A 27,518-nucleotide genomic window follows, 5' to 3' on the forward strand; every position below is an offset into this window, starting at 1 on the left:
GTGACGAAATCTCTCAGCAATTGCTTGTCCATAAAGGATTTTCTTTCTCCTTCACTTATGAAGCTTAGTTTGGCTGGATATTAAATTCTAGGTTGAAAGTTCTTTTCTTTAAGGATGTTAAAAATTGGCTCCCACTCTCTTCTAGCTTATAGGGTTTCTGCAGAGAGATCTGCTGTGAGTCTGATGGGCTTCCCTTTGTGGGTAACCTGACCTTTCTCTCTTGCTGCCCTTAGCATTTTTTCCTTCATTTCAACCCTGGTGAATCTGACAATTATGTGCCTTGGGGTTGCTCTTCTTGAGGAATATCTTTGTAGTGTTCTCTGTATTTCCTGGACTTGAATACTGGCCTGCCTTGCTAGGTTCAGGAAGTCCTCCTGGATAATATCCTGAAGAGTGTTTCCCAGCTTGGATTCATTCTCTCTGTCACATTCAGGTACACTTATCAAACGTAGATTAGTCTTTTCACATAATCCCATATTTCTTGGAGGCTTTGTTAATTTCTTTTCACTCTTTTTTCCTCTATTCTTGCCTTCTCATTTTATTTCATTGAGTTGATCATCAATCTCTGATATCCTTTCATCTGGTTGGTCGATTCAGCTATCGAAACTTGTGTATGCTTTGCAAAATTCTTGTGCTGTGTTCTTCAGCTCCATCGAGTTGTTTATATTCTTCTGTAAGCTGTTTATTCTAATTAGCATCTCATCTAACCTATTTTTCTAGGTTCTTAGTTTCTTTGCATTGGGTTAGCCCATGTTCTTTTAGCTCTGAGAAGTTTGTTATTACCTACCTTCTGAAGCCTGTGTCTGTCAACTCATCAGATTCATTCTCCATCCATCTTTGATCCCTAGCTGATGAGGAGTTGTGATCCCTTGGAGGAGGAGAGGCATTCTGTTTTTTGGTGTTTTCATCCTTTTTGCACTGTTTTTTCCCGTCTTAGTGGCTTTATCTACCTGCGGTCTTTGTTGCTGGTGACTTTTGGATGGGGTGTCTGAGTGGACATCCTTTTTGTTGATGTTGAAGCTATTTATTTCTGCTTAGTTTTCCTTCTAACAGTCAGTTCCCTCTGCTGCAGGACCAATGGAGGTCCACTCCAGACCCTGCTCACCTGGGAATCACCTGCAGGGGCTACAGAACAGCAAGGGTTGCCGCCAGTTTCTTCCTCTGCTATCCTTATCCCTAAAGGGTACCCACCAGATGTTGGCCTGAGCTCTCCTTTATGAGGTGTCTCTTTGGGTATATGTGGATTGGGGAACTGCTTGAGGAGACAATTTGTCCCTTATAGAAGCTCAAGTACTGTACTGGGAGCTCCGTTGTTCCATGCAGAGCTGTTGGGCAGGTACCTTTAAGTCTGCTGCAGCTGAACTCATAATCGCCTCTTTTCCCAGATGCTCTGTCCTAGGAAGGTTGGCTTTATTTACAAGTTCCTGTTGTGCTGCTGCCTTCTTTCATAGATGCCCTACCCCACATGGAGTAGTCTAGTCACAGTCTGCCAGCAGAGGTGTTGGCAGAACTGCCAAAGGCTCTGATCAGCTGCTGTGAGAACTGCCTCGGTAGTGGTGGACTGCCTCGATAATGGGGGATGCCCTTCCCCCCACTGTGCTGGACTGTCCTGGGTCCTGCTGCACTTGCTGTGAAACTCTCAATCCAGAGCATTTCAGATTGCTTGTTTTGTGGGGTGGTACCCACTGAGCCAGATTGCCTGGCTCTCTGTCTCAGCTCCCTCCCTTTCAGTTGAATGGGCAGCTCTGTCTCCCAGGCATTCCAGGTACCAGTTGAAACGGCCACCCAGACTCGTGTAAGTTTATCTGCGCCAACCCAGCACTGACTGAAACTGCCGGACTGAAAACTCATGGCACTTTTCGGCCCGGGAAACTTCTGGTCTGTGGGCAGTGAAAACTTTTTGGGAAATGTGGTGAGTACTCACCCTCTGCGCTGTTCTCACTGGGAACTGCACTCCAGAGCTGTTCCTATTTGGCCATCTTGGATCCTCCTCCCTGTTGTTTAATTTTAATTACAACACCAAGCCTCTGGTCATGTAGGCTCATTCTCCATTTTTTGTTGTTTACATGACATATCCATCCACACAAGACTTAAAAGGTATTTAGCAACAACATTGCCTGTTAGTTTTCTACTGGAGGCAAGGAAATGATAACCAATGCAGCCACTAGGAAAAAATATTCTCTAATGATAAGCCCAGCTAGTTCCGATATGTAATCTTTATCATAAAATCTCTGGGTAGTTCCTGGGATATCAGAAATGATATTTTTTAGATGGCTTAAGATCACCTTAAAACATTAACAGATGATCTAATGTAGGCAGAAAAGCACAGGGAGTCTATGGACTATTTGATCTCAGCTCTGCCACTTTCAAGGTGACATTGAGTAAATTACTTTAATGTCTTATTTGTTCAGTAGAAATGGGAATGTTCACTTATTTATTCAACAAATACAGAGTGCCTACCATGTGCCTGGTACTGCTCTAAGGGTTACAAATCAAGGAATCCCCCTGCTTTGCCTTGTGATACAGTGTGTTAGTCTGTTTTCATGCTGCTGATAAAGACATACTCAAGACTGGATAATTTATAAAGAAAACGAGGTTTAATGGACTCACAGTTCCACATAGATGGGGAGGCCTCACAATCATGGTAGAAGGTTAAAGGCACATCTTACATGGCAGCAGACAAGAGAGAAATGGGAGCCAAGTGATAGCAGTAAATAATACAGGAAAAAATAAAGCAAGTAGAGAATGACAAGAGGGAACAGTTTGTACAGAGTGGTTGGAGAAGACCTGTCTGCTCATGCAACATCTAAACAGACATCTAAAGGAGGGAGGGAGCCATGTGGATATCTGCAGAGCTTTCCAAATAGTGAGACATAGAAGGAAGTGCAAGAGCCCATAGCAGAACATAGTTAAAGAGGATAGTGAAAGGTAAGGAGTGAAGGAATATGGTCAGAGAAGAGGTCAGCAAGTTGTGGGGAGTGGGGAAAGGGCAGGAACAGATCCTACAGGGTCTTTTAAGCTGTAGGAATCCATTACAAAGTTTTGAGCAAAGGCCTGACATGGTCTAACTCATTTTTAAAGAAGCACTATTGCCAAGTGCCACCATAGGAGGCAGGGAGGCCAGTTAGGAAGCTATTGTTGTAATCCAGGCTTCAAGTTGTGGTGGCTTGAAAAGAGATGCTAGGAATGGAGATGTTGAGAAGTATTTGGGCTTAGAGTTACATTTTGAAGGACAAATAAACAAAATTGCTGATGTGCTGTGAGAGGAAGAGTATAGAGTGGTCCCAAAGTTTCCTCCTGGGCTGCAGAAAGAATAGAGGTGCTATTACTAAAAAGAGGAAGGCAGGGGGAGAGGCTGCTGAATCATTCTGAGCCTGTTGTGAGACAGTAACTCACTGCAGTAAATCAGAAGATGTAAATGAAACAAGTACTGTTCTTGGCCCACAGTAGGTTTTCAGACAACCTTAGTCCCTTCCTTATCCTTGGTAACACTTCTTTGTTACTATTCTTGTTTTAACAATGAATTTATTCACTACCCACACACATACACCTGCCCTTTTATTCACTGCTTCTCTACAGATCAATATCTAGTCAAAACAGTTCCACAACAGTGAACGGGTCAGCAAAACCTCACCCAGAAAAACCTCTAATAGACTACACACCCGACAGAGGCTGCATTTTTAAATAAATAAAAAGAAATGATTTATGCCAAAATAGTATTCAGGGTAATCCTCCTCATGCTTTGAAGTACTTAGTGCTTCAGCATGCTAAAAGTTTCCCTAGTATTCATTGCTTTTTAAAATAGAAATTCTGTGAGGAGTAAAATAGTTTATAAGTATTTTGCCTTAGAAATTCTAAAGAGATGCTAAGAAACTGAGAAGTTACCAAAAATCTGTTGAATTACCTACTGAATAGATATTTTGTGGTAAAAGTTTCTACTTGTTTTATTATTTTGTCTAAAATTAGAAGCATACTGTTAAAAGGCAATAAGACATGTAGATTCTAAACACTTACGTAAATATGTTAGCAATATTTTATCCAATGCTGACCTGAAATATAACCAACATGTAAGTAGAAGATGCAGTCTACATATTTTTTTAAAAGCTCAGTTTTTAAAAATTCTTTGTTGCAGATTCACTTGAAATATCAGTATTCAGTTTACATATCTCTATACTCTTAAGAACATCAGCATTTAATTTATGAGTGTTTTTAGTTGGAAAGATTTTGCTGCTTAAAATTCAATTCAATCCCCTTGGTCTGAGTCGAGGAATACTTATATCTTGTGTTTTTCCCAAAGCCCTCCTCTATGCCCAATTTCCCATAATTGAGCTAATCTTTAATCCAAAGTAGAGTGGAGATCCCACTGCTTTCCCACTCCAGTCCAGGGACAATAACACAGAGAATAACAGAGCCCAAGGACAGATAGCACATCGGCCTCATGGTCACTATTCCTCTGTCTCCATAAAGAATCTAGTGTATGTGTGACTTCATGTCACATTAAAAGCTGGTGTGTGGTTTAAGAAATAAACCCTGCAGATGGCCAAGAAGCAGCTAAAGGTCCACTGTTGGTAGGAATCAAACAAGAACAGACCAATTTTTCTTCAAGGAGTGAATGTCTTGAGTGTGTTCAGCAGGAGGACAGATCACCCAGCCTTCCCAAAGAGGCACAGGAGCAAACAAGGTCTCCTCTCTCTTGCTTGGCAAATAGGAGCGTTGGCAGGGGCAGGAAAACCTTTGTAGACATCTTAGGTTTGTCACTCATGACTTTTAATACTAAATCATGGTATGACAAGAACCTCGTCAGGCTACCCAAAGTATACAGTGAAAAACAAATATCTTGCAGCAAATATGCCAGTATTTAGTATAAAATCCAGCAAAGTAGTTGGCACTGCCTAGGAAAAACCCAGGGTTGACTATACAATCTTGTTTATGTTTCCAAATATAACTTTACTAGCTCATGAACAGGGACCTGTTTATCTCCAGGAAGAATGTACTTCTAATTTTTATTTAGAATCTACTTCTTAATGCTTTTCTTTAGTTTTAATCCTTCAGGACCCTGTTTAAACCCTGTTTAAAGCAAGTAGCAAGATTTACCTAGGTTTTATTATCATGGTAATTATTAGCAGTTTTAATCTACTGACACCAAGTCTATTTTCCAGCTGGAATAGCCCTCCCTACTCTTGGACTTAGATAGAAAAGAAAATAGGTTTTGACTAATCTGTTTTTTAATTTCAGGGATAGTTGCTGTTCTCTTCTGTGGAGTCACACAGGCACATTATACCTACAACAATCTGTCTTCGGATTCCAAAGTGAGAACTAAACAGGTAAAAGAAAAATTTACTACAGACTTGATCTCTTTTCTATGTAACAGTTATGTAGCAATTCTGGCAGTATAGTCAGAAAGCATTTCATTAGTATAGGAAAAATGTAAGCTCAAGGCTTCATTACAGGTTGGATAGTTATAGATTTTTTTTTCCCTCCAGGATAACCATTAACAATTCTCTTGGTAAGCAAAAATATAGTTATAATAGTCTCTCCCTCCTGAGAGATGTTAAACTTAGGCTGTCAGTCTTGAAGATGAAAGTCCTACAGTGGGTAATAATTCACAGGCACTTACATCTAAAAGCGTTATAAAGCATGTGAGATTGGGTAGCTATAGAGAGGAGGAAATGAAGAAAAAGAAGGAAGTGAGGTTTGGTCTTTAATTGGGTGCTTTTGATGCCAAGCAAACTCAACTGCCATTTGTCACACAAGCAGAATGTGTCTCCCTTATGCCAACAACACATCTGTTTGGATATTTGCACATAAACACACAGAGATTCTTTCCACAGACATTTGCTGCACAGCTACTCTGTGCCAAGCACCGTGCTGGCTACTGGGAATACAAGAACAGATAGTTTATGGTTCTGCCTTCAAAAGGTTCATTATCCAGACTATTGATGAGGACACAGATGTGTAGCAAACAATTTGCCACCGTTTTATAAGTGCTGTCATAGAAATACCTGTATAGTGTGTATAAGGAGCATTAGTAAGACATCACCCTACAGTTACGATTGAGAAAGTCAGGAGATAGTTTCCAGAGATGATGCCCAACCTGGAGCTTGAAATGCAAACAGAAGTTAACTAGGTAAAGATCTGGGTTCTAGTATGGGGCAGAGGGTAGCAACAAGGGCATTTGAGGTCAAAGGATCGGCATGGACAACATCTCTTGAGCAGCCAGTGGAAGCTCTGTAAATAGTTCAGCACAGCTTGTGAATGGGGCAAGGCTGAAGCAAGTGGGATACAGTGAGAGCAGAGACCAACTCATGAAAGAACTTAGGTGCCTTGTGAAGGACTGTAGACTATAAGCTGTAGGTAATGGGGAGTGGCTTTAATAGCAGGAATGTATGGTCTCACAGTTCTAGAGGCCAAAAGTCTGAGATCAAGGTATTGGCAGGATAGCTCCTTTGGAGGGCTGTGGAAGAGAATCTGTTCTATCACTCTCTCTTAGCCTCTGGAAGATTTCTGGGATCTTCAGTGTTCCTTGGGTACAAGGAACTCCAGTCTCTGCCTTCATATTCACCTAACAGTCTCCCAGTGTGCATGTCTACCACCACATTTCTTCTTTTTATAAGGACGCTGGTCATATTGAGTTAGGGGCCTATCCTACTCTGGTATGACCACATTTTAGCTAATTACATTTTTCCATGACTTTGTTTCCAAATAAGGTCACATTTTGAATTACTGGGGTTTAGGACTTCAACATATGAATTTTGGAGGAACACAGGTCAGCCCATAACAAGAAGTCATTGAAGGATCCTAGGCAAAATAATTTTAAGATAATTGAATATGACGGGCAGACATGAGGGACATGAACCAAATGGCAATGGTATTAGGTAGCTTTTGCTGTGTAACAAAAAAAAAATCACATAACTCCAGTGTCATCCAACGGTAATAATTTATTGATTACACACCTGCAAGCTTCAGCCATTTTGATCTGGGTCAGACTGGGTGAATATGCTTGTACCAGCTGAGCTTAGGTACACATCTGTTGGTTTGTTGGGGACTCTATTCTAAAGTCGGCTTGTCTAGTGGGCTTTGCTAGGGCCACATGTTTCTTATTCTTCTCCTGATAGAAAAGCAAGCCCCAATGTTGAAGAAGGCCCGTTTCCTTACTCTGCTTGTGTCATACCTCCTAAACACCCTGTTGGCCAAAGAAAATTACATGTCACAGTCCAGAGTCCAGAGGCCAAGCCAATCCCTGACCACAGTGGGAGAGCACTGCAAAGTTATATTGCAAGGAATGTGGACATAGGCAATGATGGAGAATTGGACTGAACGATGAAGTCTAACCCAAAATGCAGGTGGAGGTAGAGATGTCTCTTATAATAAACATGGCAATTCTCAGGACATCTGACGTGATATTAGGTCAGTGGGAGTAGAGACAGCAAAAGCAACCAAAGTAAAACCTGTGATTGGCCAGAAATTCCTAAACAGGATTTCCTTAAGGCTTACTTTGAAGCTTTCCAAAATGAGCTATCACTTTCATCCCTCTGTCCTTGTCACATCCCAAGCTTGACTCTAGCGCCACCTACCCAGGGACTCTGCAAGGTCACCATTCCCCTCTGCCCATCACCTCAAATGCCTCAAAGGAATCACAAGATGGAATTATACAAATCTTGAGGCCCCCTGAGTGAAACAAGAAAAAAGCCCCCAAAACACGAAACTGATTCCAATATCCAGAAACCTCCAACATATAAGTCTTTTAGAATCCTTTTCATTTCGAATACTGCTAGCTTTCCCTAGGGCTTAAAGGGAAATGTCTTGGGCTGGTTTTTTCCTAAGGTCTTTTGGTTCTCTGAGCGTATTTGTATTCTGGGAAGCTGAACCCTGTTTAGGGGCTTGCACTTTTAAGTCATTCTATCTAGACTGCTCAGCAGAACTTCAAAGATAACTCATCTCATGGCAAGACAGCAGCCTAGCACCTAGGGGAGACAAAGCCAAAATCAGTGCCCATAGCCTTCTGTTCTCCCTCTGAATGGCTTGACAAGCTCTCCCTGACAGGTTGCCAGCATTCATTTTTACAGCATTCTCCTTTAAGGAGAGAGAATTTCACAAGTTCTTTCTTTAACATCTAGGTAGCTGCATACTCCCATCTTTGTTCTCCACACTGCCTTCTTTTTTGGGTGCCTGGATTATAGCAGAAGCTTAATGAATGCTAATTCCCTTCTACTTCATTTTCATCCCTTTCCTCACTTCTTTTCTATTAGGATCATCATTTTCTGCTTATATTTTTTTCTTAAAATATGTATATACACAGGATATGTGCATATTTATACATACTTGCATATCTGTGCATGCATATACACATTTATATCCCATGCTCTAGTATACAGAGTCTAAGGCCCCCACTTTGAAAGAAGTGCAGTCAGAAGTTCTCAGCCACATCTGCACTAGAGTAGCAAGCAGAGTTCACTCCTTATGGGAAACTAATTACAAATTGTAGAGAAATGCTGAAGCATGTGCTATACAGGTTGCCACTGTGTCCTCTCTGAAAATGGGAAAGGTTTGGGGAGTATTACATGGTGTTACGTGGTTACAGGACGTGATCTCTTTCCCTATATACCACATGTTGTATTCACACTGTCAATAGGAAGGTAGCAGTTACACAGCTTCATTGCCTGTCTTCCCAGGACTGTTCAATGAAAGTGTAGGAAGCCAATTTGTAAACTTGGGGAAATCCGTGTAAATCAGCTTTGAGTTATAAAATTCAAAGGTGCCATGATTTACAAAAGAGTTCTATTCAACTGTGTCTATACCTTAATCAAATAGCTATATCTGGATACAAAGGCTTTTGAGAATTAAGCATTCTTTATAGCTTGAAGAATTAGAGTGTCTTTTTAAAATTGTATTTTCTTTTACTTTCAGATATGTTTTGTAAAGGATAATGACCCTTTAGATGTAGGAACTTCATTTTTACTTCAACCTATGAAAAAACATGTAACACCACTATGTGTTAGGCACAAAGCAATATGATAGAGACACTAGGATCCAACGTAAGGGTTTGTATTTTGAAGAGCAGAGCATCCTACTAAAGAGTAAATGAACATATGCAGCAATCCCTTTCCCTAGACTTGGAGTTCTTTGTTGCTTTAGGGTGTGCACATCAAGTCCTAGAGATAGACAGATACTGTAAGCCCTGTGAGCTGAGCACTGCTAGGGATATTCAAGATGGACGTCAGCACACAGCAGTGTAGCCTGGAGGTATTACCCAGAGCCATCCAGAAGACTGCCTACAGACCCCATGATCCCACTCAGATGAATTCCAGCCTGTCTCCCATCCCCTTCCTTCCACATTCCCTCACCGCCCCCCCCCCCCCCAGGCAGGCCTGGGAGCTTGCTATCTGGGACAAACTCCAGGGTGTTCCCATCAGCTGTATTTACCTTGCCTGAGGCTAACCTGCAAAACCATGTACTTCTATAGCATCCCTTTTAATTAGAATTTCTCCTTCCCTTCATGTAGTTGCCACCAAAAATTATTTCCAACAGATACACATGAGTATATGATATGAATGTAAATAATTAACATTTACTCTGCGTTAACATGTACAAAGTACTCATCTCATTTACTTTCTACTTACCGTTCTACCTAAGAGGTAGCTCTTATTATCACTGATTCCCTTCACGCGTTGAACAAATATTTTTTTGAGAGCCTACTTTGTGCCAGCCACTGCTCAAGGTACCGGGGATACAACAGTGAACAAAAAAAGAATTTCTAGCTGAGGAGCTTCATAATAGTCAAAATAAATATGCAAAATATATAGTGCACTCATGGTAAGACGTAGGGCCAATAATAAAACAGGAAAGGGAGCTAAAGGTATATGATGTGAAGGCAGGCTTATAATATTAGATTGGATAGCCAGGAAAGGCCTCAGCAAGGTGATATTTTAAAGAAGTAAAAGAGGGAACCATGTGGACATTTGGGGCAGAGCTATTAAGAAATTGGGAATAACAGATACAAAGGCCCCTTGGTGCGGGGGAACCAATGTGGCTGGTATGGAGTGAACAAGGAGAGTATGAGCAAAATAGCAGAGCAGTGAGAAGACACAGGTCATGGAGAGCCCGAGTGAGGTGGGGAAACACTTGACACCTTTAAGTACAGGCATGTATGTACATTTTAAAAGAAAAGAAGTGTCAGTTGTTAGCTAGGGAAGACTGCAAGAGTAACAGGTTTGGGGGGGAAATTATGAGCCCAGGGTTGACTTGTTAAGTTTGGGATGTGTGTTAGTCAAGTAGAGCTGTTGTGTAGCCAGTTGGACATAGAAATCTGGAGTTCAGAGGACCGGTCTAGGAGAAAAATATGATTTTGAGAGTCATCAGCCTATGACTAACATATAGAGATGATATTGCATATCATATAGAGATGATACTGAGAACATGAGACTGGATGAAATTTCTAAGACAGTGATAGAGAAGAGGTCCAAAAATGAATCCCAAAGTTACTTCAATGTTAAAAAAATCGAAAATCAGCAAATGAGCCTGAAAGATAATTGATATTAGGGAAAACAAAAAGCAAGGAAAGTATGATGTCCTAGAAGTCAAAAGAAGAGTGTCTCAAGGAGCATGATGAATTATACCAAATGCTGCTGAAATTTCAAGTAAGATGAGGAAAATGAACATCACTGATGACAGTGATAAGAACCATTTTGTCAGAAAGCCCGAATAGAATGGATTCAAGGAAGAGTAAGAGGAAAGAAATTGGAAACCTCGTGTGTCAACAAGTCTTTCAATGGAGTTTTGTTGAAGGGCAGCAGAGAAATGAGGTGATCACTGGAGAAAGAAGTAGGACCAAAGAGAATATCTTTTGATTTTTAAGGTAGGAGAAATAACAGTACTTTTGTATGTTGAGGGAATGAAACAGTAAAGAAAAAATGATGTATTCGAGTTTTTGCTAGGCTAAAAAGTAGCAGATTTCAAACTCAGATTTTTTATTTTGTAGTTCAAACTATTTCGCCTCGTACTAAATATAATTTGGTTAATAGATGGGATAGTGCCCATTGTGGGGCATCGTTTATTCAGTAAACCTTGAATGGTGGCAAGAAAAACGAATGAATGTTTGGCCATTTTATTATACTTTCAGCTAATTCAGATAATAAGCCATTTATTTTATATAGTTTTTGATTCTGTTATCTTTGAAAATCTACCAATTTCTCTGCATTTTAATTTTTTATACAAATACGAATTGGGATGGACATAGATGTTTTCATGTATTTGCTTTTGAAAAGCCAGATTCTTTGTCTAGCATTTATGGGCAAACAATGACATCTTCATTATAGCACATTCTTTCCAGATGCTTGTTTTATTTCCATTCCTCCCAGATGATATTTATAGTGTTTATCGCCATTGAATGGAAAAGCAGCAATAATCCAAATTTAAATTTCCAATAAAAGAAGACAATGAGAACCAAATTATATGTTCTGTGCATGACTCTGAAAATTCAAATAAAGGATCTGGAATATGGGAGGAGCAAGGTATGGTGGAAAGCACAGCTGGCCGAGAGTCTAGAAAACTGGGTCTTGCCCCCGTCTCTAGTGCTCATGGTGGGGCTCAGATAATTAGTTTAACACACATGAGTTTCACTTTTCCCATCTGTAAAATGAATGGTTGAACTAAATGATTGGTTTTTAAGGATCATGCTCTAGACCTAATATTCTTTGACTTGACATGGAGCATAAGATATGTGTCTTGTTCCTCCTCTTAGACTACAATTGTGTAAAGGTTACTTGATTAAAGACTGCAATGCATAGAGATGAGAGGAGGAGTTGGAGTGTCATTTAACTTGCAACCAAATAACTGGGTGCACAATTTCAATCAAGTTGTGTACCCAGTTATTTGGTTGCAAGTTAAAGCATTTGTCAAAGCAAATGCAAGGATGAGGCAATCAAAAACCAAGGACCCTGGTTCCTACTGAAGTAAAAAGGTTCACACTGAGGTTATGACAACTACAACTCAGCATCTCAGGTTGTGACTGAAGAAACTTCCAGCTTTTTAATTCAAACATGGACTAATTGTGTTCTAAGAACTGCAGTGGTTGTATGGCCAGCACCATGCTGGAAGCCAAGGAGACAAGGGCAGATAGCACATGGTTCTTGTCCTTTGGAAGTTCTAAAGTAGCAGGAGACATACACATGCATGCAAACACATATATGCATATGCATGCATGCACTCACATGCACAAACGACCACGTGTGGCAGATGCCAACATAGAGGGATGCACAACATCTCATGGAAAACCAGAGAACCGAGTTGCTTACTGAAGGCAAGGTTTTCATGGGAAGGTGATTTTGGGGTTCTCTGTTTTGGAGTTTGGGTATAGGGTTAATTAGGATATTGTCATTCAGGTTTCATGGAGAATAAAAGCAAAAAGAATAGAGTATGCAAAAATATAAAACTAATAAAGAGTTTGAAAGCAAGCCTAAGCAAAAAGAACAAAGCTAGAGGCATCAAGTTACCCAATTTGAAACGATACTATAAGGCCGGTAGCCAAAACAGTATTGTACCAGTACAGAAATGGACACAGAGCAGTAAAACCAAATAGAGAACCCAGAAATAAAGCTGCACACCTACACCCTTCTGGTCTTTGATGAAGGCAACAAAAATAAGCAATGCGGAAGTGAATCCCTGTTCAATAAATGGTACTGGGAGAGCTAGCTTGCCACATGCAGAAGAATGAAACTAGACCCCTATCTTTCACCGTCTACAAAAATTAACTTAAGATGTATTAAAGATTTAAGTGTGGGACTTCAAACTGTAAAACCCCTTCAAGAATACCTAGAAAATATTATTCTGGACATACAGAAATCCTTTGGGAAAGGATTTGTGACTAAGTCCTCAAAAGCAATTGCAACAAAAACAAAAACTGACAAGTAGGACTTAATTAAACCAAAGAGCTTCTGCACAGCAAAATAAACTATCAACAGAGTCAACAGACAACTTACATAAGGGGAGAAAATATTCACACATTATGCAGCAAAGATCTAATATTAGAATCTATAAGGGACTTAACGAGCAAAAACAACCCCATTAAAAATTGGGCAAAGGACATGAACAGACACTTCTCAAAAGAAGACATGCAAGCAGCCAAGAAACATATGAGAAAATGCTCAGCATTACTAATTATGCAAATCAAACCGTAATGATATATTATCTCAATCAGTCAGAATGGCTATTATTTTTAAAAAGCAGATGCTAGTGAGACTGTGGAGAAAAGAGAACTCATATGCTGCTGATGGGACTGTAAATTAGTTCAGCCGCCATGAAAAACAGTATAGAGATTTCTCAAAGACTTAAAACAGGACTACCATTTGAACCAGCAATCTCACTACTGGGTATATATCGAAAGGAAAATGAATTAGTCTACCAAAAAAATCATGCACTCATATGTTCTGCAGCACTATTCACAATAAGAAAGACATGGAATCAATCTAGGTGCCCATCAACAATGGGTTGGATAAAGAAATACACCACGGAATACTACACACCCATAAGGAAGAATGAAAACATGTCCTTTGCAGCCACAAGAATGCAGCTGGAGGCCATTATTCTAAGTGAATTAGCACAGGAACAGAAAACCAAATGCCACATGTTCTCACATGTAAGTGGGAGCTAAACATTGGATACTCGTGGACATAAAGATGGCAACAGTAGATACGGAGAGCTACTAGAAGGCAGGGAGGAAAAGAGTAAGGGTTGACAATACAACTGTTTTGTACTATGCTCACTACCTGGGTGACAGGATCCGTTGTACCCTTAACTTCAGCATCAGGCAGTACACCCATGTAACAAACCTGCATGGGTACTCCTTCAATCTAAAATAAAAACTGAAAAAAGAAAAGCTTGACAAGTCCCAGAAACAAAGAGGTAACACACTGTGACTAGGTCCCAGGTTGCCTCCAAGAAGTAGATAGGGGTGGGCCGCTGGCACAGGTTAGAGAGCAGTGAAGGGAAGCTTGTGGAAGACAGCTGAGAGTGAAAATGGAGAGGTAAGTCCAGATGAACCTTTCAGTGTCTCACTGTGCTCCACTTGGGAGAATTCTAACCTATAAGGGTCATAATTGGTTAAACCTTTTAGGCATAGTGATAATGATAATAATCAGATTTCTGCCTTACAAAGATAACCATGAGAGCATCATTGAGGAAAAACTGAACAATGGATCTTTTGGAATTCACAGTATTTGTCGTTTTAAGGGTTAGTTATGAGCAAACATGATAAGTGACTTCTGTGACATAGATCTCAACACTCACCACACTTTCTTTTAGTAAACTGTGTACATATATGACATCTAAATTTATCTGAACCTTCTGTGACTCCAGACATATTTTTGTCCTGTTTAACCTCTTAGGATATTGTGGGCTATATGAAAAGCTTATGGAAATTTACCGTCTGGTTTTGCCTTGAACTTACGAGCTAGATAAATTCTTTCTGAATTAATAAATTAATGAGGGAATGAATTATGACTATTAACATTCCAAGATAAAAAAAATAGAGAAGAGAAACAATATATACTAATTAGTGGTTTTATTTAATTCTGATATGATGCATTCATTTAAATTTAATGAGATGGATGCATAAGGCAAATGTCTAGGGTAATCTTGAGATATTGAAAGAAAGATCAAACACAATTCCATTACTTGTGTGTTTCCTGCAGTGTGTCTCTGCCTTATTGATTTGCATTACAGTGGTTTTTGATTATGGTTTTGCACATATTTTTCTATTTCTTTTAACAAAGGCAGTCACGTTCCATCTCAGTGACCTGTTCCAAGGCACAGTGGAGAGAGAATGTCATGGGCAACAATGCCCCTGCCTCCCTGGCTTCTGAGAAGATAAAAGATATCTTCATAAAGGATAGAATTGCCTTTTTTATTACTCTAATTACATTTCTTTTGTCAAGATTTCTACCACTTTTCTTTTCTCCTTCATTCAAAATATCTTTAAAAATATCATCCTAGAAGGGTTGAATTTATAAATGATGGCAAAGTGTTTAAATTTCTCCTTAGCTAAGCTTGTGATTCTTTTCAATGAAACTCATTATATTGTATAAAGGACATTTAGTAGTTCAGCTAATACGTGTTTTCTTTTAAATGCTAATGAGAGTGGAGCTCCCACATCATAGCAAGAACACATTGTACTTGCAATGCCTGGAAAGCATTATTTCCCTACTTGCGAATCCTTTACTCCACAACCAACATGTATTATAGTAGGCACCACACATAGATATTTGGCCCCTTCAATAGTGGGTACCCTCTATGTCCTGGGTACTGGGACCCAAAAAGAAATAAATATAAGTAAGACATCCATGCTTCTCTTCGACAGTTTTTTATATAAAATGTTTTCTCTGACAAAATTGTAGTTTGACTATAACTTCTCAATTAAATCTATCCTACTCACTCACAAATCTGTTTAGCATAATATATCATTGCAGTTGGAAATTTTAAGTCATGAAATCAAAAAAGTTCAGAGATAAGGGGGACCATAAAGATAAACTTTCGAACCCAGAATTTTATGGGAGGAAACTGAAACCCAGGGAAATTCAATGACTTCCAGGGGTTGGGCCAGTTTTCCAACCCAGGGTCAACCTGGCGATGGGTCATTGCTCAAGGGATATGCACTGTAAATTAAAAATACACAGCACCTGCCTCTAAAGACAACATTTGGTATGTTTGTCGTATATTGCTATGTAACAAATCACTCCCAAATTTAGCAGCTTTAAACAACAAACATATTATTATTTCATGTAGTTTGTGAAGTCCTGGAATCCAGGAGCATCAGCTTTGCTGGGTGGTTTTGGCTCAGGGTCTCATGAGGTTGCTGACAAATTGTTAGGCAGGGCTTCCGTGTCTCAAGATTTGGCTGGGGCTGGGGCTGGATAATTCTCTCCAAGAGCTTCGTTTACATGGCTGTTGGAAGAAGACCTCAGTTCTTCCACCTGTGTCCTCTCCAGGGCTACTTGGGTATCCTCATGGTGTGAAAGCGTACTTTGCCCAGAGCAAGTGAAACCAGAGAGAGCAGGAAGAAAGAAGCGATAGTTTTAATTAACTATTCTCTAAAGTTATTCACGGTCGTTTCTGTCATATTCTGTTTGTTAGAATTGATTAGCTAATTGGACTATGTAAAGGGGAGGGTAATTAAGCTCTACATTGTGAAGTGATGGTGGGGGAGGGAGTGTCAAATGATTTGTGGACATTTTAAACTACCAGGAGGCTCGATGCCATTTTTGGAAGTAGTTGCTTGATAGTGCTTTTAATTTCGTATGTGGTTGAATATTTAGGTTTTATGCTTCTTCAGTCAATTTTGGCCATATGCACTTTCTAACTATTCAGGTTTTTAAAAATTTTATTATCAGCAATGTTGAATACTATATCGTGTCAGGCACTGAACATATATGTTTCATGTTAGTTATCCTTATTAATATTCACATAAAACCTACAAGGTAAATACTATTATTAATCAGATTTCATAGTCTTAGAGAAGTTAAGGTCACACAAAGAATAAAAAATAAGGCACCACAACTTATGGTTGTTTTAATGTCCTTTGTACACATTTGACTATAGACGTTTTCTTACAGAATATTACATGCATGTATTTTCCCCTTTTATTAAATTTATAAAACTTTACATATTATCTGGATCATTTTAAATTTACTTATATGTTCTACCGTTTTCTCCTTTTATCACTAATCCATTCTTCTTCCTCTCCTTGGGCTTTCTGTTTTTCTTCCTGGTCCCCTTTGCAGAGGAGGATGAAGGGAACCCTGTTCCTGCAGATCACCACTCTCCTCCATTTTTTTATTTCCCTGCTTTACTACAATCCTGAGAGGGCCTTAATAGGTAGAGCCAAGAACAGTCTTTTCTTTTTGCAACAAAATATTCGTTCTGTCTCATCATCTATCTCATCTCGTCATCTCTGTCTTGTGACAAATATATTACTCCATTTTGCCTCTGCTGGCTTGCTTTCTTCAGAATTCATCAGCATTCTATGTTACTAAGAGTACTTGAATGATGTCGTTCTTGTTTTATTCCATTTCTCCATCACTGTCATAAAAGGTTCTGTAGCAGAGTCACCTCCCAGGACTATCTTTGTCTCTACCCAACAGGCGATGTCTTGGTGGCACATACTAATTTACCTTTAAATTTCTTGCTAACAAATTTCCAAAGTCTTCCCTTAATTTTTCTTACTCATCCCGCCAAGCCCTAAGAAAGTCTACTTAACTCATTTAGTCTTTTCTAAATATTAATTTTCTTTATTATATTTTCCCCCAAATCATAGTTTTGTATTCTTTCTCACTACGTAGAGCCCCAACTCCTTAAAAACATAGTGCTCTGTCTTAATTTTTTCGCTTTTAGAAAACAAGAAATACCATCATCAATGCTTAGATACCAACATATAAATTTATACGATCCGTGTCTTTCTGTGAATGGATCTGATTCAATGCATAATGGAAGAATTTATCTGAATGGAATTTAGGAGATCAGCTGGCCTGGTACCTGCTTTGATGACATCCAAGACAGATGGTTGCCTATTATTACCTTAAAATTTCTAAGGGTGGCAGTGGCATAACCCCCTTTAATGGCCCATTACAGTTTTATCACCCTGCTTGATAGGTGTAAGTATGAAGAGCTTCAGTCTCATAATGGCATTTTAGAATGATAAATGGAAATTACTATAATTTTTCTACTCATTTTAATTAAATTTTATTGATGTAACACAGAAAACATTAAGGCTGAATATGTGTGCCTGAGCATGTGTTTGTTAAAGAATGCTGCCAAAGTTAAAGATGCCATTTCCTTAATGAGCTTGGAAGATGCAGCAAATGTATTTAATAAAACGTTAAATCTTTGCAATTCCTTCAGAAAAGAAATTGAATTGCTTCTGGAGGTACAGCTCAAAAATCCAAAGAATCCCATCAGTGAAGATATGATTTATAACTCTGAATAAAAGTACCCCAGAGGGAAATCTAATAAGTGAGAACAAGAGTTCAGTTTTAGGAGAGTCACTTAATACAATTGATTTGGGTCACATTGAAAAAGGATTTGATTGGAATCAGCAGCGACCAATCTCTTCTTAAGGGAGAATAAATAGCCGTTATGCTGGACCTGCCTCAACAGTGAATACCTAGGTAACAAACTATTTCTGTTTTATTTTTCCATTGGTTCTAAGCTGTTTAAAAAATAAAAATAAAAACAAAAAAACCCTCTAAAACAGGTTTATTTTCCTTGTTTGTGTTGTGCCTTGCTTTGTGCAAATTAAATTTTCAAGAACAAACTAAAAGGGAAAAGATACCTGTTGAAAAATAAAGGAATGCTTCTGTTGGGAAAGAATGTCTATCCTTGCCTTAGTCATTGTAGTATATGAATTAACATAGTTCTTTTCCCCTAGCGATCTGTGAAAACATGATCATTGAGATTCACATCTGGAGAAAGTGTGATTTGGGGTTTCCAGGACAATTTCTTCATACCCCAGCCCTTGACTTGCTTTCTCTTTCCGATGATGTTGCTCTGATGATAGTATGGGGGCCTATAACATAGGACCGGGATAGAAGATCTCTTGGCCAACTAGAAACAGACAGGCACACAGGGATCAGAGCTAGCACTTGGAATGAGTCCTGGCGGAGTTTCAGTGTTCTGAATTCTGACACAGCAAGTTTCTGGATGGTTAATGTGCAGTTCTGTGAGTAGTACTGAGGTCTTCCCTGGGTCCCCAAGGGCAATTATGTCTTAACTTTTTATTTCCTTATACAGGTGTTCTTAAATGGTGTTCTGCAGGCTGGTGTCATCGTGATCCATTTTTATGACAACTGTCTGTATTCATTTCTGGCATAAATTAATAATTTACAATATCCCCTAGGGAAAACACTACTATTCTTCCCCTTTGTACTGATTTACTGTTTGGGTTTTGGCTTGCTTTTACAGTAACAAGTTGAGGTCTATAGGGGTCTTTTGCTTCATCCAAGCATACTAGAGACTGAAAGAGTTTGAGACTATCTAAACTTCCAGTGAAAAATAGTCTGATTTTAAGTGAACATTTTTTCCTCATATGGCCCTGTCAAATGTTTCATGTAATTTCTGGGCTGTTTGTAGGAATTGGATACACTGGCCTGTAGAATAAGGCAGCACCACTCTTTAAGGATCTTCCCTATGTGCCAGGCAGAGAACACCTTATTATAGGCTCCAGAATGTTCACAGACCTGAGGCCCAGGCAACCCAAAAGAAGGAATTTGAATTTTGTCCATAATTGGGATTTAGACATGTAGTGATGATATATGTGTGAAAGGGGTTAATGAAAGAAGTCAGACACAGGAAAGGATAACAACCTTTAAGAGGAAAATTCACATAAATAGAAAGGAGTTTGATATAGCCTGAGGACCAGCATCTTCTTGTGGGACACCGTGAGAATGAACTTGGTCCTCCCAACCCACCTGCCTGTTGGCATCCCTGCACTCTGAGAAGGGGAGCACTAAATAGTAAAATTTTGTGGGGAGTAAATTGTTTCCCTGGGAACACAAGTGACTCTGCGGGAGCCCACCCTGTCCCCAGAATGCTGAGTTGTAACTTTGAAAGAATTTGAGTGGATGCTCAACTCTAAGGGATCATCTCTGAAAGAACTGGAAACATGAAAGTGAAGTACTTCCCTGCTGATTGAAGAGAAATAAGTAGCCAAGACCAAGAGACAGTCAAATATGGAGCTTAAGCTGCCAGAGGCAGAAAACGTAACAGATACCTCAGTGAGTGAGGCAGTCCTGAAATTGCAGGTGGCAGGTGGCAGGTGGCAGCAATGTAGGTAGCAGTGGGGAGGGAGAACAGGCTGCAGCTGGAATCCAGCAAGGGCAGGTTGGTGCAGACAGCTGAGGGTTGGTCAGCTCTGGGCTCTGGCAACATGTGTTACCCAGCTCCCTCCTCTTGGAAACTCCTAGAGCAGTAATGCTCAACCCTGGGAGTATGTCAGAATTTTTTTACAAATCCCAGATATCTGGGCTCCATGCCCAGGATTTCTAATTTATTTAGTCTGGAGTGGGACCTCAGCTGCAGTATTTTAAATTCTACCTAAGTGATTCTAATGAGTGGCCAGAGTTGAGCATCTAGAAAGACACCAGACACTGGATGGGGAAGGGCTGAGGTCCTGTCATTTGGCAGGTGGGTTTTGGATTCAGCAGATCAGAGCCAAACTGTCCAAATGAGTTCAAAGGGAAACCACATGCTGATGGGCTTGGGATTTGGAACTCTAGAGAGTTTTTAAAATCTTGCTGGCCGGTGGGTCTCCCAGAGATTCTGATCTAATTGGCAGGAGTGCAGCGTGGGCAGCAGGATTGTTTCCAGCTTCCCAGATGGTTCTCAAGTGCAGCAGTGCTTGAGAACCAGTGGCCTAGGGCACAGTAATGTCACTTATGAAGATCCCTTTGGGGAGTCCCATAAATATTTAAGAGAAAAGAAAACTCTGCAAGAGATTTTATATTCTGTGTGAGTAGGTGGAGTCTTAGAACTATCAAGATTTGGCTATTTGTATAAATACAATTATATTCGCAGGCAGGATGTTTCCAAGACATTACCCAAATAAGTATTCCCACAGTTCTTAGATCTGGGAAGGCAGTCCACAGTCAAAACCAAAAGGAACAATTGGCAAGCTACTTTCTATGGTGACTTGCTCACCTATCTGAAGCTCACAAGTGGAGGTTTCAATTTAAGATTCACAGATTCGTTGTAGTAATTGCAGCATGTAAAACTGTTAGGCTACATAAAAAATGGGAATCTACCTTCACTTCTTTGATCTTTAACTCAGTAAAATACAAATTTGGTTAATACTTATGGACTAACAGGTGCCAGCTAGTGAAAATTAGTACCTTTGACCCTCACAATAACCAGTGAGCTAGGTATTATTGGCAACTATTTTATTGAGGAGGAAGCTAGGATGCAGAGAGAATAAGTAATTTACACGTGCCTACACAAGTAAATATAGGTGGAAAAATGGGACTGAAACAGATTCCAAGGCCAGTTCTTTTCCCACCTCACCCAGCTACCTTTCTTTCTTCTCTAGTAAACCAAAGTATCCTCCAGCTTACCTCTCACTTTCCAGTTTTAGCTTCATATAGTAACTTTATATATGATGCATTTTATGAAATACGTTTGGAAAATTACTAGGTATAGAATCTATAGGAACTTTGCTTATCTATTCTATCCTATACTATGCCATAGATAATTCTAGAAAAAAGGAAAATTTCTTCACTTTTTCCCCACCTACAATTATTCAGTGTCCCAATAAGTAGTGTCTTCTCATTGTCAATTCTCTGGAGGTTTGAGAGACTGTAATCAAATCTCATCAGCAGTGTTTCTAATTAGCATTCTCTACCATGTATGTATTAGGAGAAAACTTATCTTTGTCTATTTCTTAGAAACTGTGGCTAAGGTACACTTTGATAATTTTCAGGACTATGTATGGGTGGAACATTTTACATATAATGGAGTAGATGTGTAAAGAAGAATCAAATATATATTTAAAGTTATAATCAATGTGCAAATATTATACATATTTGCATTAGGAATTGTGAAATCTTTAACATTCTCAAGAGCATTCATCTTAGAATTCTTTATTCCACTCACCAAATCCCTCCCCCAATGAAAAGCACCTTTGTATCTTGTCATAGTATCCTAAAATCTCTTATCACCATGAGGAGCGTATTCAACTAGTTGGTAATAGATAAAGAAAATCTTATTTCCAAAAGTGCATTTTACTACTTAATTTCAAGCAAGTTACACAATGTTCTCCAAACTTAAACAAACACAAAATAAAGAATGTACATTTACTGATAATGTTCAACTGGGCATTAAAATATACTACTCAGATATCTTTGGCAGAAAGGAAAAAGATATTATCTGACTCCAGGGTTCAGCTTTACTATATATCTTTCCGTTCAGAAACAATATATATTAGTGGATTTTGTGACATAGAAAGTATTCCAACTTTCCCGACAGAACAGTGAAGTGTTTTAAGCTGTCTTTAAGACTTGCTCCAGTCTGTCTGTTCATCAGTAGCTTAATTTTACTTCAACTTGAGCATGCCTTCTTAGTGCTTTTAAGCGATTCTTTCCTGAATATTTTCTTTGGTCAAGGATTATGATTTAAGTGGCAACATACAGGAATTAGGTATCAGATCTCCTTTTAAAAGAATGGTTTAATTTCTGTTGTTCACCAAACCATGTACTGTATGATTCATGCAATCAAAGTTACTTTTTCTATTACTTTTTTAAAGGCCTCAACCTTAGAATTCTATTTGGGAAAAAGAAATGCTCGATTTTAAGTTGCATCAGAAGCTTCAACTTATGCCACAGAGTACAAAAAAAGTGACTGTTTTTTAAGGATTTTTTTTAAAAAGCAAAATGTTAGGTGGATAATTAGTTTCCCAATGACTTCAATATGTATTGCAATTCAAAGAAAATCTCAAGCCAAACTGAATGTATTTATCCAAATACATCTTTTTGATCCCGCTATTCAGCATCTCAACTGGTTAACCAGTTTCTAAATGTCAAGCTTAGCATCCACTTGGGTCATTAAGAAATTATTAAATCTGCTCTGTTGGTCAGCACATGAGGCTCAGGTAGATGTCAGGCCCCCCAGCTCTGCCCCACTGCCACTTCCTGGAAATAAATCCAAATCCTGAGTATCAAAATGCCCATGAGCCAGTGGTCTGCCTGCTAAATAACTCCATTTTTATCCAAATAGCATCACTGCCTGACTCTGGAGAGTAGCAGTTCCAGGGTTCTGGGTGAGGCATCTAATGCAGGGGGCTCCAGGAGAGAGCAATCAGCACAGGAATGAGTGTCAGACTTCCGGGAGGCCATTTTGAGGAAACCGGTATAAAATAGTCACATTGTACAGTTCATAGAACTTCATCGTCTCACTTTTTTAACTTTGACCTAGGTGAACAGAGAAATGATTTGATTTGTAGCTTTGCTGGGTAGAAGTTTCACATTATTTAAAATCATTTTAGAATTTCTTTTCAAATTTTGAAAAGCACCGACATATCCTTTTTCATATTCCTTTGACTTCCAGATTTGCCTGATTCATGAAACATTATTATCTTTTAATTACTATAAACTGGTTTTGACTTTCAAAGTATCATCTAATAACTGGATTAATTTTTAATGTATAAAATGTGGGCTTTCTTCCCATAACTGTTTTTTAAGTGAAATCTCGGAAGGTGATTATTATACCCGCTTTTTACCATATGAAATCTTTAACAAAAGCATTCACCATAGTTTTGTAAATTATTCCAACTTGCAAGATATGACTCAATTTATTCATGGATGCTTATGTTGGAAACTGCATTGTATTTTAGACAACAGGTTAAGGTGGACTAAACCTAGAAATTTATTGCATTATAGGAGAGATCTACATTATTATTATCTGGAAAATGTGCATAGAGCTTTTCATAAATGTTCACCTCATTAACAAAGCAATGCCATTTCACTTTAACTACAAAGACCTTTCCCTGACAGAGGCACATTTGCAGCAGTGGCCTATTTAAATTCTTTCTCTCTCTCTCTCTCTCTCAGACACATTTTTAAAAATACCTTTACCTCCAAATGATTCTGATATATGATATTTAAAGATGCAGGGATTTTTTTTTATGGTTATGCATCAGTAACACAACAAAGGTCAGCTTTGCTGTGTTTCGCATACGGTATGCTCATGTGTCTGACTACTTCATCTATGTGGCCTCACTTACTGCATTTTTCCAGATTTTTGCGTCTTCATCTTTTTTGAAGACTTTTCTACTGCACTGAATCTATGACTTTTGGAATTATTAGCACCTGGTCCAATGCCTTCCAGAAGTCAAAGAATACAAATACTGAATTTTCCTGTGTGCCTTGAGGTCAGCCTTCATATAACCTCAGCATCTGAATTAAGGCAAAGAAGCGGACAAGCACTAGACTTGGGAGCCCTGTGTTCTCAGCCTGGGTCTGCTCAGACATTTGTGGTGTGTCCTGGAGCAAGGCCCCAGGTCACTGTGAGCCAGGGAATGTCAACCCCATGAGAGCAGGGACTTGGTCTGCTTTGTTCACTGCTATATTGCAATGTCTAGAAATGTGCCCAGCATATGTAGGTCATCACTTTTTATTTGTGGGTGAATACATGAGTTGCAGTATAAAGGCCCAGGCCCCCATGGGCAGTTGGTGAAGACCTCCATGAGTCCTGCTCCCCTTAGGGCCCAGACAACATGGGATTAAGTGCTCTGAGGGGAGTAACATATTTCTCTGGGGTTATATAACAAAGAAGCCTGACTAGTCGGGGTTTCAGAGAAGTCTTTGAGAAGAGACTCTTGGGCTGAGACCTAAAGAATAATTAGGTGTGAACGGGCAAAAGACATTGGCAAGAATGAGAGCATTGCAGGCAGAGGCCTCATCACAGGACAGATCCTGGCTCATCTGAGGGACTGAAGGGCCTAGCATCTGTAAAGAGATTATCTAAGTGAGATATGAACCAGAATGCATGGACATATTAAATCATAGAGTTATAGGGCTGGAAGGAATCCCATTACTCAAAATAGCCCATATAGGCTGCCCATTTTACCAGTTGAAAACTCAGGCCCAGAGGTCTCTGAGCAAGTTCTGGACCTTAAAATGAATTTTCTTTTCCTTTTATATTCAAGTATCATGCTTTTTATAAAAATTCAAGTTGTACAAAAGCTTGTAAAGTACAATTTAAGTTTCCCACTCTAGAAGTAACTGCTATATTAGAGATTGATGTATATCATTTTAGAAGTTTTTTATCCATTGATATTTTTAAACAAAATATGTGATTAAACTATACATTGGTAGTTGTTCAGCTTTTTAATAAGAGGACCTCTTTACACTTCTAGAAACTATTGAGGGCCCCCAAAGAGTTTTTGCTTACATGAATTATATACAGTAGTGTGCTGGAGCCAGCTGGGACCAGCTCTCGACTCCAGGTCCAGTGGTAGCCTGAAGTCTGCCATCGTGGGAATATTTACACGATGGATTCAGCTTGCACTACAAATCAGGGCTCTTCCTGTCCTCCCAGAAAGCCAGTTGTTAAACATTTAGCAGCGTATCACTGATTACATGTATCGATGTTTATCATATTAGAAACTTAAAATGAGTATTTTAGAAATATTTAGTAATTTATTTTAAAATAATAATCCTTTGCATATTAATGTAAATCACACTTTCTATTTTTGCACATTTCCTTGATTTCTGACTTAATGGAAGGCAGCTGGATTTTCAGATTTGCTTCTGCGTTCAATCCATTGTGATTATACCACATGATGTAGCCTCTGAAAACCTCCTCTGTACACTCAGGAGAGAATGAGAATGAACAAAGCAAAGGATGTCTTAGTAATAGTTTGAAAATCATGTTGGCCTCATGAACTGCCTGAAAGAGTCTCAGGAAGTCCCAGAGGTCAATAGATCATACTTTGAGAACTATCCCTACATGTAAGTTTCTTTTCACTTACTTTCTTTTTTTTACTTTCACTTTTTCCCTTTCTTTTCCACTTTTCACTTTCACTTTTTACTTTCTTTTTTTCATTGTTGTTTTTAGCTTTTTAAACTTACTACGTCATGGACCATGGTATTGACCTATTTCATTAAAATGAGACTCATATCATACATGTTAAATAACAATTTCCTAGATTATTTGATCTAATTTTTCCTCCTGTTTGTCTTAATTTACACCTACATATTTTTTTATATAACAACAAAATAAAGAGGAAATGAGAAGGAGCTTAGTGAAGGTCTGTGTAGACTGCCTCCTTCCTAAAGGTTTTTAAGGCAAACTTCCTATATATTATGTCTTATTTGATTTAGTGCTGCTTCCAGCAGGAAGATGTACTCTGTGATGGCTCATGGTGTTAGCTTCTTCACTCTCTCATGTGAATCCCTATCTCCAAACACACGAAAAGATGCCCTTACCACTGTTTTGGGATGAACTCAAATAAATCTAATTCAGCTACATTCACCAGGGTCTCTAGAGACTTATAAATGAAGATCAGGATAAAGGAAATTTGGGGATATGGTTTGCTTTCCTTGCCAGGGTAGCATTTGAAATCTCAAAAGATAAATAAGGCCAAGTTGCTCAAGAGGAGGCATGAGCTGATGAATCGAATTCACTCGTAAATAGGGATAATGATAGCTTCTACTTCATGGCACCAGAATCTATAAAAGTGCTCACCAAATAGCTGTTGTTGAGTGAATACTGTTGTAAAGATTAAATTAGTTCTCATGCATTCATTTTTACAGTGTTTGTGGCTCATAATGAGCACTATATACATGTTAGGTTTTGTTTCAGTTATTTTGTGTTTTTTTCTGAGTGGTAGAATTAGGATTCATAATTGCATCTTGCAGTTCAAGCTTCTTATTCATGATGGAATTATTTTATTCCATGAATTAAAACATAAAATGCTAAAAGGAGATAAGTTGACAGAGGCAAATCCTGAATCATATTATGGCAATTTTTCAATGAATTCAGTTAGAGTAGCTACCAATATAACACTGGTTAAATCAGAAATGCCCATCTTGACAGAACAGTGCAAAGCCAGATCCAATCCTTATCAGTTGTCTGATTTTGTCTACTTTTTTTCATGTTGCAAAAACTATTTGAATAGTGTTTTTTTTTTCAGATTTTTTATGTACTTGAGAGAATATATGCACACTTTTCCATTTGGTCAAGGTTTTTCCTTACTAACTGTATTAGTTCATTTTCACTCTGCTCATAAAGACACACCCAACACTGGGTAATTTATAAAGGAAAAGAGGTTTAATGGACTCACAGCTCCGCGTGGCTGGGAAAGCCTCATAATCATCGCAGAAGGCAAAAGGCAAGTCTTACACCATGGCAGACAAGAGAGAGAATGAGAGTCAAGTGAAAGGGGTTTCCTCGTATAAAACCATCAGCTCTCGTGAGAACTTATGCATTACCAGTAGAACAGTATGGAGGAAACAGTGCCCACGAATCAATTATCTCCCACCAGGTCCCTCCCACAATATGTGGGAATTCTGAGAGCTTCGATACAAGATAAAATTTGTGTGGGGATATAGCCATACTATATCACTAACTTAGTCATTGTCACTTGAATGTTTTATTAGGCGTGATAATTCATTTGTGTATAGCCACTTGTTGGCCACAGCCCTCTAAATCCTCAAAGGTAGGTAGGTATCCATTCCCTTCCCTCAATGCAATACATGCTACAAACTCAATAAATGCAGGCTGTGAGAAGCCAAACTTAAAATGGGATGTCAGGCTGCTTTCCCAGCGTTCTAATAAGGGTGGTACATGGGTTAGACACCAGGCAAGCACAACCCGTTTCCTCATTTTCATTCTTCCCTCCTAGAGTCATGGGAGTGGCTTCTTTTCTGCTCATCTCAAATTCAGAAACAAAATAGGGCACTCCTTTATAGACTTTCTATTTGCTAAATTTACTAGAAATACAGCATCAGATACAGTATCCAATCTTCCTAGTCTTCCATTTT

At 38.9% G+C, this 27,518-nt stretch overlaps 1 protein-coding gene across 2 annotated transcripts in view; it reads left to right on the forward strand.

Moving 5' to 3' along the window:
- SLC9A9 (solute carrier family 9 member A9) overlaps positions 1-27,518 on the forward strand; it is a 565,509-nt gene that overhangs the window by 280,856 nt on the left and 257,135 nt on the right. For both annotated transcript variants that reach the window (XM_074405917.1, XM_074405918.1), the window contains exon 9: positions 5,236-5,324. In XM_074405917.1, the coding sequence (XP_074262018.1) occupies positions 5,236-5,324 (89 nt within the window). The remainder of the gene's footprint in view (positions 1-5,235; positions 5,325-27,518) is intronic.

Source organism: Saimiri boliviensis, chromosome 9 (assembly GCF_048565385.1).
Source record: "Saimiri boliviensis isolate mSaiBol1 chromosome 9, mSaiBol1.pri, whole genome shotgun sequence".
NCBI classification, from domain to species: domain Eukaryota; kingdom Metazoa; phylum Chordata; class Mammalia; order Primates; family Cebidae; genus Saimiri; species Saimiri boliviensis.